At 30.8% G+C, this 19,825-nt stretch overlaps 4 protein-coding genes and 1 long non-coding RNA gene across 15 annotated transcripts; 2 read left to right on the top strand and 3 right to left on the bottom strand.

The window, feature by feature from the left end:
* Positions 1-286: 286 nt before the first annotated feature.
* On the bottom strand, positions 287-3,561 carry LOC105429395 (voltage-dependent anion-selective channel). Of its 3 annotated transcripts, none has more exons than XM_089074127.1 (6): positions 3,417-3,561; positions 2,305-2,636; positions 2,075-2,196; positions 1,648-1,756; positions 1,369-1,577; positions 287-868 (listed from the first exon to the last, which is right to left on the bottom strand). In XM_089074127.1, the coding sequence occupies exons 2-6, from the start codon at positions 2,622-2,624 to the stop codon at positions 777-779; spliced, it is 852 nt and encodes a 283-aa protein (XP_088930253.1). In that variant the 5' UTR covers positions 2,625-2,636; positions 3,417-3,561; the 3' UTR covers positions 287-776. The 3 variants fall into 3 exon arrangements, with proteins under 3 accessions (XP_088930253.1, XP_088930254.1, XP_088930252.1); XM_089074128.1 differs by having other exon boundaries at positions 2,305-2,627; positions 3,417-3,556; XM_089074126.1 differs by lacking the exon at positions 3,417-3,561 and adding an exon at positions 2,899-3,064.
* Positions 3,423-8,372, top strand: LOC105429394 (SET domain-containing protein SmydA-8). Of its 4 annotated transcripts, none has more exons than XM_011642340.2 (9): positions 3,423-3,647; positions 4,878-4,936; positions 5,344-5,563; positions 5,828-6,078; positions 6,248-6,415; positions 6,924-7,150; positions 7,473-7,683; positions 7,841-7,986; positions 8,067-8,372. In XM_011642340.2, the coding sequence occupies exons 1-9, from the start codon at positions 3,423-3,425 to the stop codon at positions 8,297-8,299; spliced, it is 1,740 nt and encodes a 579-aa protein (XP_011640642.2). In that variant the 3' UTR covers positions 8,300-8,372. The 4 variants fall into 4 exon arrangements, with proteins under 4 accessions (XP_011640642.2, XP_088930248.1, XP_011640644.2 ...); XM_011642342.3 differs by lacking the exon at positions 3,423-3,647 and adding an exon at positions 4,029-4,297; XM_089074122.1 differs by lacking the exon at positions 4,878-4,936 and having other exon boundaries at positions 3,512-3,647.
* Positions 5,491-6,925, bottom strand: LOC148937149 (uncharacterized). Its single transcript, XR_016138663.1, has 3 exons — positions 6,709-6,925; positions 6,171-6,441; positions 5,491-5,612 (listed from the first exon to the last, which is right to left on the bottom strand). It is a non-coding gene; the product is annotated as an uncharacterized LOC148937149 (long non-coding RNA).
* Positions 8,373-9,024: 652 nt separating the features above from the next.
* LOC105429397 (SET domain-containing protein SmydA-8) lies at positions 9,025-13,839 on the top strand. Its single transcript, XM_011642347.3, has 7 exons — positions 9,025-9,224; positions 10,003-10,198; positions 10,518-10,745; positions 11,995-12,282; positions 12,620-12,907; positions 12,990-13,200; positions 13,422-13,839. The coding sequence occupies exons 1-7, from the start codon at positions 9,124-9,126 to the stop codon at positions 13,721-13,723; spliced, it is 1,614 nt and encodes a 537-aa protein (XP_011640649.2). The 5' UTR covers positions 9,025-9,123; the 3' UTR covers positions 13,724-13,839.
* Positions 13,293-16,396, bottom strand: LOC105429398 (erlin-1). 6 transcript variants are annotated; one of them, XR_016138658.1, is made up of 5 exons: positions 15,805-16,396; positions 15,532-15,721; positions 15,186-15,444; positions 14,545-15,029; positions 13,293-13,598 (listed from the first exon to the last, which is right to left on the bottom strand). XR_016138658.1 is itself a non-coding variant. In XM_011642351.3 (5 exons), exons 2-5 carry the CDS (start codon positions 15,910-15,912, stop codon positions 14,603-14,605), a joined length of 984 nt encoding a protein of 327 aa, XP_011640653.1. In that variant the 5' UTR covers positions 15,913-15,933; positions 16,111-16,396; the 3' UTR covers positions 13,983-14,602. The 6 variants fall into 6 exon arrangements, 5 of the variants coding, with proteins under 5 accessions (XP_011640653.1, XP_011640651.1, XP_088930251.1 ...); XM_011642351.3 differs by lacking the exon at positions 13,293-13,598 and having other exon boundaries at positions 13,983-15,029; positions 15,805-15,933; positions 16,111-16,396; XM_011642349.3 differs by lacking the exon at positions 13,293-13,598 and having other exon boundaries at positions 13,983-15,029; positions 15,805-15,933; positions 16,216-16,395.
* Between the last annotated feature and the right edge of the window lie 3,429 nt (positions 16,397-19,825).

The following is a 19,825-nucleotide window of genomic DNA, read 5'->3' as shown; positions in this document are numbered from 1 at the left end:
TCACATAAAAATATGCATATCATATATGCTAATCTGATCTTATCCAGCAAGAAACAAAATATATGATTTGTAACATTATCTTTAATAATTGAAACACGTTTCTTGAAAATTTCTCATACTGTTTGAATACTGAATGAATTATATTATTCATGTATGAATACATGTATGAAACAATATAATTTTCATGATTAGATATATATATATATATATATATATATAATATATATATATATATATATATGCATATTTCCTACAAAGCAAACAGGAAAATTACATTACACAGATCTCTGTTTTATTCATACATTTTTATTAATGTCAATTCTTTATATTGTTGCCTTTTTTTTCTCTTTATGTCATTTGCACATTATTTTTACATTACTCAGCGCGTTATATCAATTTTTATGGAAAGGATTTTAATTAACTGATTAAGAATTGATAAAAAGATTGTGTGTGTGTGTGTGTGTGTGTGTGTGTGTGTGTGTGTGTGTGTGTGTAAAATTTTACAAGCTAATATACAAACTTGTATGCGTTTACAAAAATTATTGCTGATTTATGGTCATAAATGTATAATAGATTTATGTGTGCTCTTCAATTAATCTAAAATGATGTATGATATTCTGTGGTATCTATTCAAGGATCAACCTATCTATACGTTACAGGTAATACTTTATTTGAAGCATGTACTGCCACGCCTGTTTTATGACACAAAAGGTCATGAGATATTTCGTACAGGATAAATTTTATGCTTTTTTTTCATAATAAACGTTTCTTCATATTTAAGCTTGAAGATCTAATGCAATGCCATACTTGTGGCCACCTGAGCCGAAATTCTTCCCATCGATGTTTGTAGAAAGTGTCAAAGTTACACCTATTAATAAATAATTTTTATTCAGCAATATTTATTGATATATATATGCTTTCATAAAAAAATTTGCGTTATTTTAATAACTCTATCTTGCATTGATTGTGTATTATTAGTATTATTACTATTAGAGACCATATCGTCAGGTTGTCATTTTGCCAAAAGCGTACTTTCTACTTAGCGCAATTCTCAGAAAACTATTAATAGATTATTTTAATAATATGTACTGTATATTATGTACTCTTTTTCGTTATACTTACATATGTATATATATATATATATATTACATGTCAAATTAATATTTTTTAATTAAATATAATAATAAGATTATATTTGGAAACATACAAATGCCTCCATATATCATTTTATTTTTAATATTTGGTAAACAATAAAAATAAAATTATACAAACACTCAAACGAAGTTTAAATATGATATGTTCACGTTGCACCTCATACTTATAAAAAAAAATTCCGCAGATTTGAAAGACAATGATTTTTAAACTTACCATCTCGCAGTTTTTGTTGATATCCCAAACCTATTTGAAGATTAGAATTCACTTTGGCTCTAATACTAGCCTCATCGTCTAGATTATACTTTGTGCCAATAGCAAATTGTGTTACGTTATTGCTAGAGTTATACACCAAATTGATCGCTCCCTCCAAATCTGGTTTAATTTTGTGATAAATTGAGCTAGTAAATTCGCGACCATTATCCCTAAAAAAAATTATTAAATATATTTAAATGTTAAAATTGAAAACATTTTGTAATTGTAAATTATATTTACACAGCGCTGTGAAGAGTAAAATCAGAAGCGGTAAATCCAAGAGCAAAATTATTTCTCGTAAGTTTATTCCTTTGCGAGTCAAAGGATGCTTGGTAGCCACCTAACCATCCTGCAAATGAAGCAATATATCGATTCAAACGTTCATGTAACGTATAATATTTGAAATTAACGTATAATATTTGAAATTATTAATTATAATATTTGAATTATAGGTTTACTCTTTTATTCATAAAACATTTCATGTGTTCAAAATAAGGAATTTATAAGACAAAGGGATAGAAGAATAAGAGATCTAAATATATTAAAAGTTTTTTCAACAATTTTATATCAAAAAGATTCGAGATTTACATCAAATTTTTTAATAAGTTTGTGATTAATGTTTATAAATAATTATTTTTGTAACATGATAATTGACATTTAAATTTACCTTGGTAACCTACCACAGCGGAGGCATAAATAAGAGGTCCGGCGGACAGACTAAGATCGAAATCAGCAGTTGCAGACACATTTTCATGTTTATAAGTTGTCTTTAATTTTCCAGTCTTGGAACTAACAACATCAAAAAAAAAGAAAATATAAAATTAAAATATTGCTTGCAGAGGATTTGAATTTTCAACACTACTAATACTAATTACTAATACTAGCAAGATATCTCACCCAGTTTGTGGTGAGAAGGTACAGCTGTAACCAAGAGTAAGACCATTAAGTAACTTGTCGGCGATGCTGACTTCAGTGCCAAGGGTATTGTCAGTATTCCACTTCTCACTAAATGTTAATCCATATTCCTTGAACTTATATTTGGTTTCTAAGCTACCAAATACTTTTCCTGTATCCTGATTGGATACACCACCGCAACAGAATTCTACATCGGAATGAGTCTTAGTCTTTACATCTAATTTAAACAGGCCAAAGTGATAACCTTGACTAAAGACATTTCGAGCACTTTTTCCTAGGTCGTTGTAAGTTGGAGGAGCCATGATCTGCAATGTCTTAAAAATATCTGTTCAGTGACTTATCGTTCCTTCACCTAAGAAATCTAGCTCAACAAAGATCGAAAGAAGGTGGAAAGCTCAATATAGACAATCATAATAAAACAATAGGTCTAAATTTAATCTGAGATACATATGCCAACAATGTACTCTGTTCTATATAATAATTGTATACATTAATTAATTGATTAAAGATTAAAGAAACAAAACAAAGATATATCTACACATTTAACAAATTTCCTTGATTATCCAAAACACGTACGACTGGCATCTAAAAATCTGAAGAAAACGGAAATTCCCTACGGACCTACGGACGTAAAAAATGACAAGTCATTGTTATAAAGATCCTAATACAAACGAATTCACAATATATACCGCAAGATATATACCGCAACGCGCGTACGTAGAATAGTATCGACTTGGCCCGGGTATATTACATAAGCCCGCGATCAGCCGACACCGCTGATCGTTCAAGATTCTAACTTAGCAGTGCTTTACACGTCACTGCGCATGAGAGAAACGATCTTCTCTTACACGATAACGCGAATTCCGTCAAAAAAACCAATCCCATTCGATTTGATTAAAAAATCCATCCTGTGTACCACGGCAGACATTACAATCGCGATTCCATGCCGGTTTCTCAAAACGAGACGAGAATTTGTTCTAACCCACTTCCATCTCGCATCTGGCATTCGGATCAGCCTGTAATCTTAAGACTCGCGGCACGATGGATTTTCCATCACCATTAGGAATTAAATTCCATGACGATGATATACTTACAGTCTTATGGATAGACACGAGAGAAACACGATTGCACGATCCTTTTGCAAGTACGTCGCGATAAACGAGAGGGAGAGAGAGAGGACAAGCAGAGAAAGAGTCCACGATTCACGGACAATGGATGCGCATGCGTGTCGACGTTGTGCGAGGAAAACGATAAACGAGTGCCGGGCCTATTTCTGCGCGAGTGAAGCGCGACCGTCCCGCGGAGTTTGGATTCATACAATATATGTACGTACACACGTACGATGAAATACTGAAACTTCATTCGATCGAGATAATTTTTAAATAGTACAAACATTCAAATTGGAACTTGAAGATTAGATGATATTAGAATAACTTGTTCTATCCACTTAACATCTTTATCTTTAATTTAAGGAGTTGTCATCTTGATATTTTCGCGATATTATGATCTAGAATATTGATTTTTTCAAAATATATTGTGTAATAATTATATTATTGAGTAGAAAATTTTAATAACAGCTGTAATGTTACTGTTAGTTCACGTATTGGAATGATTTATTGGACTGGTGTGAAGCACAGTTGCGGTGAATATGGGAAAACAGTAGCTTTTGAATCTTTCTGTACGTTCAATCCCAAAAATACATACTAGCCACGTAGTCGCGACAACATTTCTGATCGTAACACGTCGCAATCCATACAATCTCTATCTGCCCAATCCAATCTAGATCTAGATTGCACTATTGGCAGAGCGCTTGCACGCGATATTTTTAATAAGCTGAGAATATAAAACGTGTGGTAAGCACGGTCCTTGCTTCAGTTCAAATACGGACCGTTTGATCGACGTAGCATCAGCGTCTCGTTAACGAAGAATATATTCTTGCTAGTCTGATTCTTGGTCAAATATGTCGCAAAAATCGGTATGTTTCTATAGAAACATGGATAAATTCTGATAAATTTATTAACAAATAACCTATATCAACATGTGAATAACATATTATTTTTATTTTATGTTTATTGTGAAAAATAAAGTTTAAGAATGAAAAATTATACTTAAAGAGAATGGTTTTGCTGAAGCATTTAAAAATTTGACAAGATAGAATGGAAAATAATTTTGTTGGGCCAATTTATAATAGATAGGATATCTAAGCATGGTGATAATACTGAAAAAATTTGATATATTGATCATAGGTATAATATTGAAATATTGATATTTTACAAGTTTGTTATACCTAATTATTTTGATGATTCAACAAAATTATTTTCAGATCTCTATAGCTGGCCAAATTTTTATATGCTTTAGTAAAATTATTTTTTTCATTTTTATATAGTTGGAAATTTTTATCATAAGTAACTCTGCCGATTAAATTAATTAGAGTGCAGCCGAGATCATCTCCCTAATGAATCCATTTTTATTTATTCGCGAACAACTTGGTGAAAAGTATAGATATTTGTGACGTTTCAGTGATCTAATTTCATTACACTCTTTGAATATTTCAGGAAAACAATGCATTTGCTTCACAGGCATATGAGATTTTGCAGAATGATCAAGTTGGCAGGTGAGAAGAAAGAAAAAGCGAAACTGACAAATTATTTCCAACTTGAAATGAAATATAGCCTTTTGGATGGAAGTTCATACATCATTTTAAACAGAAAGATGGGAAATTTCTCTTAATGAAAAATTGCATCAAGTCTGAGTAAATTAAACATTCGCCGAGTTATCGAAATAATCAAATGAATTAATGTATATTGTGACATATACTAAAATTAATAAATCACCCAAATGTGATATAAAATATTTACTTATAAAAATATAGAATGAAAGATGATTGACGAATGATTTTAGGAAGAAATTAATGTGTTCTGACTTGGAAAAGAAATTGCCTTCGGGTTGAAATATAATTACTGTAATCACACGTTTTCTAATTGGATGTTTATTTAGAAGAATTGTATTTGGTGCTCCCAGGTACATGATCGCGAGTAGAGAACTACAAGCTGGTGAAGAGATTGTCACAGAAATGCCTTTTATTGTCGGGCCAAAAGCATGCACTTATCCCTTATGTCTCTCCTGTTATACACCTTGGCCTCCTGGATCAGATGACAAACCACTTTGCTCTAGATGTGGATGGCTTGTCTGTGGCAAAGACTGTGAGAATGCTCCACAACATAAAGATTATGAGTGTCAGGTGAGTATGCGTTTTGAATCAAACATCTTTTTAAGCAGTTTTCTAAATTCTGCGAATAGACCATATAGAATATCAAAATAATTAGTTTAAGATGTTCAAGCAAGAAAATAACATTGCAAAAACTTTTAATATTGTAATGATTAGCTCGAGCATTCAATAACGATAACGATAACGATAGATTTTCCTTCATTGCAAATGTTTTTTATTTTATTTTATTTATTATAATTGCATCTTGCATATTTAAAGATCTATCTGTTTCAATAGGTGTTTGCACAGGTGAACGAAAAGTTTAACGTAAACTCTGTGCTGGATGGAAACTACGAAAACGGCGTTTCACAATTAGAATGTATAACGCCATTGCGATTATTGTTAGAATCGGAGAAAAATGTTGAAAGGTGGAACAAGGAAGTGAAAGACATGGAGGCTCATAATGAAATAAGGTGTCAGAAAACGCAATGGAAATCAGATCACGTCAATATCGTGGATTATCTGAGAAAACGACTCAAACTCGACAGGTATACTAACGATAAAATATAACGATTGTATAACGGTAATTTGTCAACGTAATTGAATTAAATTTAAAGATCTAATAATAAAAATCAATAACCATTAATCGCTTCCGCTGAATATACTCAATCCTTTGGCATGGAATTACGTTCTTTGATATGAATACTTCGAACGCAGATTCTCGGAAGAGTACATACAAACAGCATGCGGGATCTTGGAGATTAATACATTCGAAGTCCGGACAGCAAAAGGGTTCAGCGCACGTGGTCTTTATCCAACGGTAGCTTTGATGAATCACTCGTGCGTTTCAAACACGTCTCATAGCATATCGCCAATTGATTACAGGTACATCAATTAATAATTGTTCTATTCTATATATATTGTATAAACACAACAAAATGCAAACACTTTGTAATAGTAATACATCATACTATCTAGTCAGTGAAAAGACTAATATTCATTTTTCACCAATGTAGATTTACTTTAACCTCGATGTTTTAATTTAGTCTTAATTTTTTTCTAATTCTTAAAAATAAAAAAGATAAAGAGTAAGTTAAACTGAGATTAAAGTTAATCTCCATTGATAAAAATGGCCTTAAAATAAGTATTTTAAACAGCAACAATCCTGTTTTACATACCTTACTTGCTATACACTCGTGCACAATTGTATACAACTAATTCTTCCTCAATTAGTTCACACATCGCGCATGATCTCCGGAAGTCTCACGCATTATTATACTGATAAAAATATGCTCCCCTTCCTCCGCTTCTACATTAAGTGCGAATAACAATTGTATACACTTCTACATTAAGTGCGAATAACAATTGTATACACAGTTTCTTGTATCTACAGAATACGGTTGCGTACCACGCTTAAAATTCCTGCGGGCGGTGAACTTTACGCGAGTTACACGCACTCGTTACTTCCGACAATGTTACGGAGAGAACATCTACTTGAGGGCAAGCATTTTGCATGTGCGTGTCCGCGGTGTTCAGATCCTACCGAATTGGGCACTCACATGTCCTCACTCAAATGCAACAAATGTGACAACGGAATTGTCATGCCTTTGGATTCTTTAGGTATTATGATAGAACGTCTATTTACATTTTTTCCTTGTATCTTTTTTTAATTTTGCATCATGTTAATTAAGCAAAAATTAAGAATTAAAACCGGTATTTACAGCTTTATTGAGTTCAGTTGTAAATTCAATGCAATCGTGCGGCAATGATTGTTACATTTATCTACGAATAAATGAAATGACATAAAGTTTTTTCCCGTCAGGAATTGAAATTATATCAATTTCAGTGTATTTTAATATATCTAGACGCTAATGTAAACGATAGCTTATTAACAATCAAAATAGCGATTATATGGTTAACAAATGCTTTCTGAATCTTTCAGATTCAGAAAGTATTTGGAGATGTACGCACTGTGATTTTTCTACCAATGGTCAAGCAGTACGGAAAGTTTTTCGAGTTATTCAAGCAGAAGTAGACGCCGCTGAAGCTATTAGTGGCGCTGACGGAGCTGATGCAATTTATGCAAGAGAAGCCGTCATCAAAAAATACAGATCAGTTTTACATCCCCATCATGCCTTTCTTTCAATGTTAAGGTAATAATTTGCTTGATACTAAATAATAGATGTTAAATTAATTAAACTCAATAAAGTCGATTTTTATCTTTTTGTCGAATTTAATTCAACTATTTGTGAAGTTTGCAATCAACTGTAAATCTAAATTTCTAAATTGCGGGATATAACGTTTTTTTAGACATTCATTAACTCAAATGTACGGCCGGATCGATGAATATTTATTAGACGATTTGCCAGATGTCGTATTGGAGCATAAAGTCGACATGTGTCGTTTATTGCTTCAAATATTGGACATTGTGGAACCTGGATATAGTCGCATAAGAGGTACAAGATGCTTTTTAAATATGTTTTCTAAATTGGAAGAAAAACATATGAATAATTTTATTGCCTTTCCTTTTTTCCAGGTATGACATTATACGAATTACACGCACCATTACTATTTTTGGCAAAAGGCCAATGGAATGCCGGTGTCATTGACGAGGCCAGACTGAAGTCCAAAATGATAGAAGCTGCGAATATCCTAAAAGAAGCTGCTACGATATTAAGCTTAGAATCATCAGATACAGCCGAGGGACAAATAGGACTCATCGCAAAAGAATCTATAGTCCAACTGGAACAATCTATAAATGATTTATAAGTATAATGTTATATGTTGTAAGATCTCGTTATTTATAAACTTATTATAGTAATAAACACCATATTTTTCGACATTTCTCAACAGGTGTTAATTCTATCTGACATTTTGCAATTATTAATTAAAGTATACGATTTTATGAAACTAAAAAAGGAAATTGTATGAAAAATGTTTGTATCTAATTGGCAAGAACTTACGGTAATAATATAATTACGTAAAAATATTTTTTATATATTTTAAAATACATAAAATATAAAAGATAGAATATAGAAAACAGGATATATGTGCGCGCGCGCGCGGTGTGTGTGTGTGTGTGTGTGTGTGTGTGTGTGTGTGTGTGTGTGTGTGTATGAGAATATTCTAAATATTTCTCAAATACACAGAGATATCTTAATTCCTTTAAAATATTAGTACATTTATAATAAATATATTGATTAAAATATTTTCATTTGGAGTAAAAAGTATTTCGGTAAGAAATATGAAAATTATGAAAAGAACTTATACAATGATGTAATAATGTTTGTTATTTTTATGATAAATATATGTGTATTACAAACAATTTTTTTATATTCTCTCTTCCTTCCTCCCCCTCCCTCCTCTTGTAAATATATATAATATATAAATATATATAATATACTCAATAAAATGATTAATTTAGAATAGTTGAATAAATATAAAGAAACTTGCATCATTATGTTGTAAATGCCAACGCGTGACGTTCTATACTAACATTACAGATTGCGGGCGATGCCATGCGTATCTAATAATACAACTCATCGTGTGAGTGCCGGTGGAAGACGGTTCATATTACTGATGCCTGTTTGTCGATGTTAGTTGCGGATCAGTCGCTAACTCAAAGGAAGAAATCCGGAGATATTATGATGTCCATCACCAAATATAAAGTGGCATACTCGAAAAAACTTGGAAGGTATAATCGCAGCTACAATTTAATACATACATTTTTGCATAATTTACATAGCAACTGCATTACTATATAACCAAATTGTGACAAAATATGTTTATTTGACATTTTCGTTATTTGCACGCACTCTACATGAATACAAAGTGAATTGACAATTAATTAAAGTGAATTTCCAATTTATTATCTTTATAATTATTGATGATCTTAGTTTTATAAAAAGAGGATAAGAAGGGAGGGCGCGTGCCACGGGGCCCGACCACGAACCAGTCGTAAAAATTCGAAATTATTTTGTGAAAAATATCACCTCAGCCAGTAACCGAACCTGGCTCTCCTGCTTACCGGGCAGGCATCTTATCGTTTTGACTATAGAAGCGTGTGATATTTATCGCAAATAACGTGTTTAGAATAACACGTCACAATTCAATGATGTACACACACATATATACATACACTACATATATATATATATATATATATATATATATATATATACATGTATATCTCGAATCTCCACGACCGGTATTCCAGAGAGATGATGTTCCTATTCTCTCGATGGATGCAGTGAGATAACTCATTAAAATTTTAATTAAATATTTAATTATTAATGAAATAAATAATTAAGATGAATTGAAAATGATCATTTTAATTTGTTACAAATATAATTAATTAATTAATTTAATCCTTAAAATAAATTTGACGTTTAAACAAAATAAATATGTTTGCGCTATGTATTTGAGCGTACTTTTGCACAATCAATTTGCAAGTTGTGTCTTTTGTTTACAAGATATCTTGTAGCAGCTAAAAATATAGCGCCCGGAGAAGTAATAATTCGAGAAGAACCAATCGCAGTCGGTCCAATGGTGTACAAGAAGGATTGCTTTTGCTTTGCCTGCATGCGTTCATTACCGAAAATTGTCGAAGGAAAACAATATGCTTGTTCCAGATGTAACTTTGCACCATTGTGCGGCATAACATGTGAGGTAACAAGTCGGAATACATTACATTGACGATTTTCAAAGAGAATTCTCTAGCCTGAGAAAGAATATAATTAACATATTTTTTGTTCTGTTTGAGTTATATTATATGAAAGAAAGAAATCGTTTTCATATGCTCTTCTGAATAAAATTTAAACTCCCGTGAGTGAAAACATTCGTGAAATATGTATATGCGATCAGTAGCGACAAAATTTTGCTCGTTCAAGAAGAATGGCAAAATAATAATGAAATTTGAGAATCTGCATTATATAATGCTATAACAATTTTGAAAGTACTTCTAATTTTCTTCTTCCTATTTTTGAAGATACGAACGAATCATCATACGAATGACGAATGTCAAATATTTAGAGATAATCGAGATCTATTGGCGGGAAGTGAAATTGATGCAGCGGAAATTTTATTGGTCTTACGACTGTGGCTAGTAAAACATAGGAATCCACTTATATGGAAGAAAATAGATCGTATGGAAGCTCATTTGGATAAAAGGCTTGGCACTCCCGTTTGGAGGAATAGACAAGTCAATGTTGTAAATGTGAGTTTTGCGTAAATCTGAGATTATTACGCTATATATGTAATTTAATCTACTATACAGAATTTAATTAAAGAAAAATTTAATCTACTATAAAAGAAAATAGCAAAATATAATACATAAATATTCTTAAGATATTTAATAATTGAGAACTTCATTTATTCAAAAGCTTACAAAAGATGTTTTGTAATTGTCTCATTATTCTGTATGTGCACGACAGGTATAGTAAAAGTTTCAATTTTGAATCACTATAAGGATAAAAATTTATATTTTTGTCTAGAAAACTGTTAAACTAAAATATTTAATAAGTATAATTAATTGTAAAAAAATATTTAAAAAATATTTAAAAAAATATATCAGAAATTTTATTCAATTTAATTATTATTTTAATGTCATTAAAATTATATGCATACAAAAACTATTGTAACTAACTGGAACTATTTTTGAAATTAAGTTTTTAATAGTTAAATGTTTCATATTATGTATAATCATAAGGATCGTTAATTATATTAAATTTTATTGCTAATTACAAACTGGCGCTAATAGGTTTTTAATCTGATAGATACAAGTATGATGATTATATTAGTAATTTTTTCCGACAATTACAAGCTCGTCCTAGTTTTTTATATCAAATCTTTTGGTATAATTTAATTTTAGTATTATTTCACACTCTTTCAAAATTTTTATATTATATATAAATCCAAGTATAATAATTATATTTTATGACATAAAATGACCATAAGTTAATATTAGTTTTCTATAATAGAATTATTTCTTTTTTTAAAATTCTTTTTTTCTATTTTATGGGATTACAAGTTTGGACATCAATTTTTAATACCTTTTGTAAAAGTAATGATCGGTTTATTTACAAATATGGAGATATTTATATATAAATAAAATAAAAAATAATTAACGTATATAAAATAATTAGAGGCACGTGAACTTGGCGTCATCTTTTTACTTTTTTTAAAATATAATTTTGCTCGGATTGTTATAGCATGTTATAGCTAATAAATTGATACGCATTGTTATATTTAATCTTAATTAACAATATCACGCATAATGGCATTAATAAAATGTAGAACATGTTTTTAATAAATAAGAAACTATTGATAATTGTTAAAATTAAAATAAATATTGAAAAATTTTGTGACATTTACCATTTTTTCATGAAAAAATATAATTTATAATAAATGAAGCCCAAAATTTATGCCTAACTCATAAACTCTACCTTTTATCCTATGTAATATAGGTGCTCCAGAAACTCCGCATGCCCGCCGAAATCGAGCCGGCGAGCGTGGAATTAATGCAGAAATTGTGCGGCATTTTGGATGTAAATGCTTTTGAATTGCGTTCGCCTGGCGTTCTTGATGGTAGTCTTCTTCTACGAGGTTTATACAACGAGGCGACTCTAATGACTCACGACTGCAGGGGCAACACCCACCTCACTGTGGACGACAATTTTCAATTGACCATTTATGCAAGCATAGCGATTAAACAAGACGATCCTGTCCTCTTTAATTACACCTCATCGTTGCTGGTCAGTTAATTTTAACAAAAATTTTAAGAAATATAACACGAAAGTTGACATATTTGCAACCGACATATATACAAGTTTTAAGAATACGAAAATATCATATTTTTAAGGAAAAAGTACAAGATAAAGCTATAGAACGCAAGAAACTTTTTACATGTCATTTCTCACCTCTGACGCCATAATTTAATATGGCTGCAGAGAGACAACCGAGCCTTAAAAATATTTATTTATTAAATTTAAAAGAAACTATATCATTTTACCGACAACGATGTGTTGATTGAAACTTTAAAAAATATTTTCTTATTTTATATAAAAATTAACAGGAGCATTCAATTATTAGGGTACAGCTGACAGAAAAGAGCATCTTCGAGAGGGAAAATATTTCGAATGCGAATGTTCTCTATGTAAAGATCCGTACGAATTGCAGTCACATTTAAGCAGCGTACTATGTCCGCATTGCAAAAAAGGATTCGTAGGTATGCAAGATACTTCCATCATCGATCCTTATGAACGAAAGAATCGATGGCAATGTCAGATGTGCAAGAGGACCTACAGCGGCCGTCTTATCAGAGCTACATTGAATATATGCAGAACACTCATCGACGAATGCGGTGATGATGACATAGAGGTTCGGTTATTATATATACATTAAAAATATTTGGTATTTTACGATTTTGTTCATTGATACACAATAATCTAATATTTTTCAGAAAATAGACAGTTTGCTCAGGAGATTATCTCGTTCGCTGCATACCAATCATTTCCTAATGTTATCTTTAAAGCAGAAATTGTTGACGGTTTGCAGAAAAGAAATAACATCTCTCAATCCTCAGAAAGAGATTATACAAAAGATGTTAGATACATGTACGGAAATCTATAATGTTTTAGATATAACAGAGCCAGGCATATCACATTTAAAAGGTAGAAATTCACTATATATTATTAGATATTTAATTTTAATTGCACACTGCACTATAGTTAAATATTTAAACGTAAATTACTGAGAATGTAAATATCTGAGAAAAGTAATGACAACTTTTTAATACTATTTATGTTTTATAACACATGACAAAGGTATATTGATTATGAAAAGTGTCAATATTATATTGATTTTTTTTCAATATTATAAATATCGATTTTAGGTATAATGTTGTACGAGATGCATCTGCCTCTAATAATATTGGCAAATCAGTCTTATTCCACGTGTGAGATCTCTTCAGCGCAATTGGCTCGCCAATTAGAAGGAGCAAGGGATCTTCTAAAGAAAGCTTTGACTATGCTTCTTTTGGAACCGGCGACCACTCCAGAAGGAAAATTAGCTAAAAGAGGATTGGAAGAATTACGAACGCTAAATCAAAATATAAGCGATGTTAAATCCTTACCATCAAAAGAGTCCAAAGTTTATCTTCACAAAGTGAGAGAAAATCGTAAAAAAGTTAAATAACATCCTATTCCTATTATTTCTTTGAACTTGTGTAAATGTGAAAAAAAAGATTTAATTTTCTTTGCAAAGAAGCAATGTCAGAATTATGTATGAAATAAATAGAAAAATTGTGTGGACTTTTGAATTTTTTATTAATATATTTTCTTTATTCCATAATAATGTAATAATTGAAAATAAATGAATAAATTTTGTTAATTATATATTTTTTGTATTTTTATGTAGAAGAAATCAAAGGAGAGTAAAATTGTAAGCAGAAAAATAGATTATATAATTTAATATAAATACAAGTCATCGCAAAATGTCAAATGTTTTGAAAAAAATCATAATCATACAAACAAAAAATATAATATAAATATAATATTTTTACATAAAATAAATTTTTTTTTTAGAAAAAGAAGAGCCGAGATTAAAACAATTATTAGATGTAAGTATAATTGAACTGAATTTTATTTCAATTCAAATTCTTAGTTATTTTTTATGCATATGTAATTTATATTAAGAATTGATATAATTGCCACATAATGCTGCATTGTCTTGTATTGTGAAAAGAAATCATTGTTTCTATTGCATAATAAAAAAAGGCAGTGCATTTATACATATTTATAATCCTCTCATCTAAATGAATTTAAAATAAACACATTTATACAAATTTTAATCCTATATAATTTAATTTACGAGACGAGAATAAATGTTTTAGAATTCTAAAATCGTGTACATAATATTTTATATAGAAAAAATGTGCTCGCTCACGAATACAAGTTGTACAATTCAATTTTTCATCTATCATAAAAGTATTCATCTGAAGAGATAAGATTTCTCACGTTTCACTTTGTGTAATAATCATAAAAATGAGATATGAATTCTAATGTTATCTATCGCTCATAACTTCTTTTGTTCAATGTTATTACTAGATTTGAGATCGGCATTATTCGAGCAACTTCCAAATGCAAACATTCTTGGAATGTCTTGCCCATAATATATTTTGTTGTTGTGTGCCAATGCCTCGTATCTTTTGAGCTCTAAGAATTCCTTGGATAAGAGTAATTTGTTTGCTTCAGCTTGCATTTTCATCTGATAAAATTCGGCATCTGACCGACTCTTTTGTCTCGCTAAATGCATCTCATCTTCTATCGCTGCCATTTGTTGCAGGGATTCTTTCTCCATAATCTTTTGATTATATTGAATCTTTGCAACTTGCGCTTCCTTTTCAGCTTCAATAATTGCTTTTTTGCGATCAGTTTCAGCATCTTTTTCCACTACTTTCTGATGTTGCGTGGATATTAACAGTTTTGTTTTTTCTGCTTCCCTGTATAATTTGATACATTGAATAAAAATAAGTATATACCATATAAATCATAGAAACAAAATAAGTATATACCACATAAATCATAGAAACATAAATTATAAAAATATATACAAAATTAAGCTCTAAAGAAAATTAATTAACATAGCAATCACTTACATTAATTCATAATTCTTTCTGATTGTTTCAGGAATTTTTGGTTTTGTTACTCTTACAGCTTGTATGTTAAGACCAGGAGCTAGTTCATTTAAGTCCCTTTGTAGCGCAGTCTTGAGATTCTCATCAATTTGATCAAACAAATCGATATATACCTCATGTAGTGTATGTACAGAACAAAATTGATTTAACTCATGATGCACTTTGTTAAAAATTAAGGTGCGATCGTAATCTGCTGTGAAGTTTTTCACCATATTGTAGACTGTGAGAGGACACACATATTAATATATATTAAAATATATATATAAAGTATATCAACATAAAGAACTAGTCTACAATCATAACTTACCACTGTTTGCATCTAATATATTGACAACTTCTATACGATCAAAGTAGATGATCACACCACCACTGGTTCCACATGGCACATTCTTTACTTCGTCTGTTTGCAAAGTTACTTGAACTGAACGATAAGTGGTCAGGAATGGTATCATCATATGAAATCCTGGGTTGCTCACCTGGGGCAATAATGCGCCACCCTGACAAATATTTATATAGTTATTGAAAGCGATAAGATTACTAGAGAAAATGGGAAAAAGATTTGTTGTTTAAAACAACTTACTCGAAAATAGACTCCTACATGACCTTCCTCGATGCGATGAAGGGAGAAATTAAATACTATTGCAAAACACACGAGGAAACAGATTGCTATAATTCTTTGATCAACCATAATCGCTTGTTATACGATTCGCTGAAAAATATATGGAGCAAGATGTGTGTACGAGACTGAATGCCATATACATAGAATGTGCAAAATACAGGGCATACGCGAGGTGAATCACGAGTTCGAGTGGCTTGAAATAACAGTACCACGCAAAGCGACAGTTATGTAATAGTCTGAGCATAAAACGATAATTATATAGCATACAATTAGCAAATCCACGGTCGCTGGCTCGATTCCATAAAATTCAATTCATCATTTGAAAGAGGTTAGCTTTACAATAGTCGCATATTTTATAAAATCAGTATGTACCAGTGTGTACCAGTGTGTACCTGGAAAATGGAAAGTATGTGTTACAAAGCTGTAACAGACATGTGATTGTAACTACAGATCACGACGCGGTCTGTTGAATTCATATTTGCGAAATGACCACCCCGACGTTTTATCGTATCTTTTTGATATATTAAGCCAGCGGCACACGATGCTTTTTTTCCTGCTGATTTGCTAGCTGGATTGCGTGCTCATTGAGCTCTTGTCTCTGATTGGTATATTCTTTTGGATCTAAAAAAATATACCAATCGAAGACAAGAATGCAACAAGCACGCGAATCCAGCTAGCAACCAGCAAGAAAAAAAGCATCGTGTGTCGTTGGCTTTAGTTATATGGCGCGTTTGCTTCGTTTGCTGACTTTCATTTTAATAATATCGATCCAAGTCGATCATGTAACTTTTCCCCTAAGGCGGAAACGTGAAAAGTAAAAAGTTTCACGTGAACTTACGATCACAATTTTGCAGGATTATGTAATTCTCTCAAACGTGAAAATATGAAATTTTTCACGTGAACTTTTTTGCCATGTACCTTAGTGGTGAAAAGGCGGAAATCTAGGGAATTAATAAATATGCTTCGGAATTAGAGAAGATTAGGGTTGCGTTAGGATTAAGTGTACGTAGTACATATACAATTGGTTATTAAAAGATGTATATAATACTGTATCAATAAAATAATTTTCATTAGCTATAAAACCTATGAAACTATGTTTCATGATTTCATTTTCCACGCATCCAAGCTACATATATAATCGCTGTATGTGAAAAGTTTCACGTGAAATGTCAAGGTGTGAAAGATGAAAAGTAAAAAGTGAAAAATTTCACGTAAAGTTACATGCTTGATCCCCAGATAATTGTAACTGTCGAAAATAATGAAAACTGCAGTGAGTTTGATCTTTGTAAGAAGTAAAGCGGTGTCTACAATGAAATTTTAAGACGTAAGATTTAAGAAATTGGTCAATCATAATCGATTTATAGAAGAATAATGCTAAACTGATGCTAAACTGATGAGTAAACTCCGATGTTCACACATATGCACATCTACACATACATAGATACATTATGTGTACATACGTACACTCATCATCATTTCTGTACACACATGATATACATATGAACAAATTTTCAGCACGCTATCTTTTATATCACGTTTTCAAGCCTAATTGTAAAAACTCTACATTGTTTCTGCATGTAATTCGCACTTTCTACCGGTCTCATTTTGTACAAAAGGCTGCCAAATTTCTATATGAAGCAAATATTTGCACATGTTAACAACTCTCGACCAATATCCATATTGGACTAAGAGTCGGTAAAAAAGATCGAAATTTCTTAAATTTTTTCGTTCTCGGTATAAAGTCGGTATGACTTATATAGATACGTATATACGTTATATAGATACTTTAATTGTGGAAAAGGATTTTTAAATCTGCAAATGTAATTAGGAAATTAACGTGCCAGAAAATTAATCAGGTTGGCCAATAAAACAGAATAGACTCTAGGATTCCTTTAGTGTCGTCCACAATAAGTATTTAATCTTTAACTCGTAAGAAATTAACCAATCATAGTTGATTATTCTTTTCATTTATTCGATTGTAATTGGTCAATTTCTTACTTCTTAAAGCTTAAATGACCTATTGTGGACCGACACTTAAGGGGATCCTAAAACGAAGAACGAACTCCGACGGCTGTCTGTTAATGCCATCTAAAGGGAATTAAAAAAATGTCGGTAACGATTGACAATTTAAAAAGTCTATATTATCGACACGACTAATTCCGTTTACTCATATTAATTTTTACCTTATCATTTTACTAAATAAATGAAAACACATGTATATTGTATATATGTATTGTCAATGCAGTAGTCATTCTTCACGACGTTCGCTATGTCCAATATCTTTATAAGCCAGGATACGAAGGACATTACACTGTATTTTTCTCAAAGAGAACATGTATATATTGCACATATAGTGAAGCGACTCTTTGCTATAGAAAGACATGGAACTCTTTGTATTATTGCTATTGACTAATTGTCTACGATATCTAGTAACATGTATATAATTTTATTAGATTTTGCGATAACATTGCATATTCTACTACACACACACACACACACACACACACATACACACACACACGCGCGCGCGCGCATATATATACATTACATATTAGATTATGTAATTTTAAAAGATGTACGCTGTATATTTGTAAATTTTTATCATAGTACGGGTGTATCTTTAAAAATATGAATAATTTATATATCATTGGACATTACAAATATATAATGTAATATATTTGTACATTATTTATATATATAAATATTGTAAATATATTTTATATATTTGTAATGTCCAATGATATATAAATTGTTCATATTTTTAAAGATACACTCGTACCATGATAAAAATTCACAAATATACGCCATAATGTTTTTATTTTGCAAATAAAATGTTATTAAAAATTTTTTATTCTAATTAAATTTTTCAGACATCAGTCGTATATTTTATGTGTAAGAAAGATAAAAAAAAAGGAGGTATGAGTGGATAGAATAATCTCCTAACGGAGACACGGAGAGTAGTTGGGAATCGAACCCGAGCTTTTCGTAAGACAAGTCTCATACGTTGCCACTCTATCAACACAGAACTTCGTCAAATATTATTTCGATTCTAATATTTCTATTGTATACATAATTGAAATAGTTAACAAAACGTACGACAGATATATTTGCGAAAATTTCTTTTTTAAGTTACAATTTGTACATTTGTCTTATACGTTATGCAAGGGAGAAACATGATGTCTTATTTCGACGAATATAAAAGTTTTGCAGCTTTGTATGTACAAAATGATACAGTTCCGCACTTCGAATTAGTTTAATGAACAATACTGAGCTTGTAAAATTACAATCAAAAGCCTAACAAAAAAGATCTAAGCATCAACAATATGCGTATAATTATTTCTCATTTCGACGACATCGTCCGTCTTTCTTTTCGTATATTCATCTTTGTCTTTCATCGGAATCAGATTACAACGCCGTGATTTTATGATGATAATGAGTACACGAAAAGAAAGACGGACGATGTCGTCGAAATGAGAAATAATTATACGCATACTGTTGATGCATAGATCTTTTTTGTTGTAGGTTTCAGATTGTAATTTTACAAGCTCAGTATTATTCTTTAAAGTAATTCAAAGTGCGGAACTATATCATTTTGTCCATATGAGACTGTAAAACTTATATATATATATATATATATATATATTTAAAGTAAAAACACAATTATATGTTGACTGTTTTTATTGAAAATACTGACGGGATTATCGACACATTACAGCCGGCATCTTTGAATTGGCTTTACAGATTACAAAATTCTTTTGTGCAATTGAAACATAGCACAAAAAAGAAATGCGGGATAGTCGATTTCGATAAAAAATTAAATTCACTTTATTCTAGCAAGCAAGCTTATTGAACGTTTTATCGATCCCATAGATCGTTTGTCTTTATCTTTCCTCTGCAATGCCATCTATTGCAAGATCTATCAATTACAATTATTGCTCTACTTATCATTTTATATCTGCGCCAAGCATATATATATATATAC

The sequence above is a fragment of the Pogonomyrmex barbatus genome, unplaced genomic scaffold (genome assembly GCF_055798465.1).
Source record: "Pogonomyrmex barbatus isolate J1 unplaced genomic scaffold, ASM5579846v1 scaffold16, whole genome shotgun sequence".
Classification (NCBI taxonomy): Eukaryota; Metazoa; Arthropoda; class Insecta; order Hymenoptera; family Formicidae; genus Pogonomyrmex; species Pogonomyrmex barbatus.
Note: the sequence above shows the minus strand (reverse complement) of the source record. Positions and strands in the feature narration are given on the sequence as shown.

What these genes read in the sequence shown, in the direction of transcription:
- LOC105429398 (XM_011642351.3), bottom strand. Translation starts at nt 15,912, where the DNA reads ATGGTTGATCAAAGAATTATAGCAATCTGTTTCCTCGTGTGTTTTGCA. An exon ending in ATGTAGGAGTCTATTTTCGA is followed by an intron (nt 15,722 to 15,804) that starts GTAAGTTGTTTT and finishes AATATTTGTCAG; the next exon opens with GGTGGCGCATTATTGCCCCA. An exon ending in AGAAAGAATTATGAATTAAT is followed by an intron (nt 15,030 to 15,185) that starts GTAAGTGATTGC and finishes CAAATTATACAG; the next exon opens with GGAAGCAGAAAAAACAAAAC.
- LOC105429395 (XM_089074126.1), bottom strand. An exon ending in TTTACTCTTCACAGCGCTGT is followed by an intron (nt 1,578 to 1,647) that starts GTAAATATAATT and finishes AATTTTTTTTAG; the next exon opens with GGATAATGGTCGCGAATTTA. An exon ending in TCAACAAAAACTGCGAGATG is followed by an intron (nt 869 to 1,368) that starts GTAAGTTTAAAA and finishes ATTTATTAATAG; the next exon opens with GTGTAACTTTGACACTTTCT.
- LOC105429394 (XM_011642340.2), top strand. Translation starts at nt 3,423, where the DNA reads ATGGATAGACACGAGAGAAACACGATTGCACGATCCTTTTGCAAGTAC. An exon ending in TTTGGATTCATACAATATAT is followed by an intron (nt 3,648 to 4,877) that starts GTACGTACACAC and finishes TGAATATTTCAG; the next exon opens with GAAAACAATGCATTTGCTTC. An exon ending in TGGATATAGTCGCATAAGAG is followed by an intron (nt 7,987 to 8,066) that starts GTACAAGATGCT and finishes CCTTTTTTCCAG; the next exon opens with GTATGACATTATACGAATTA.
- LOC105429397 (XM_011642347.3), top strand. Translation starts at nt 9,124, where the DNA reads ATGTTAGTTGCGGATCAGTCGCTAACTCAAAGGAAGAAATCCGGAGAT. An exon ending in GCGGTGATGATGACATAGAG is followed by an intron (nt 12,908 to 12,989) that starts GTTCGGTTATTA and finishes AATATTTTTCAG; the next exon opens with AAAATAGACAGTTTGCTCAG. An exon ending in AGGCATATCACATTTAAAAG is followed by an intron (nt 13,201 to 13,421) that starts GTAGAAATTCAC and finishes TATCGATTTTAG; the next exon opens with GTATAATGTTGTACGAGATG.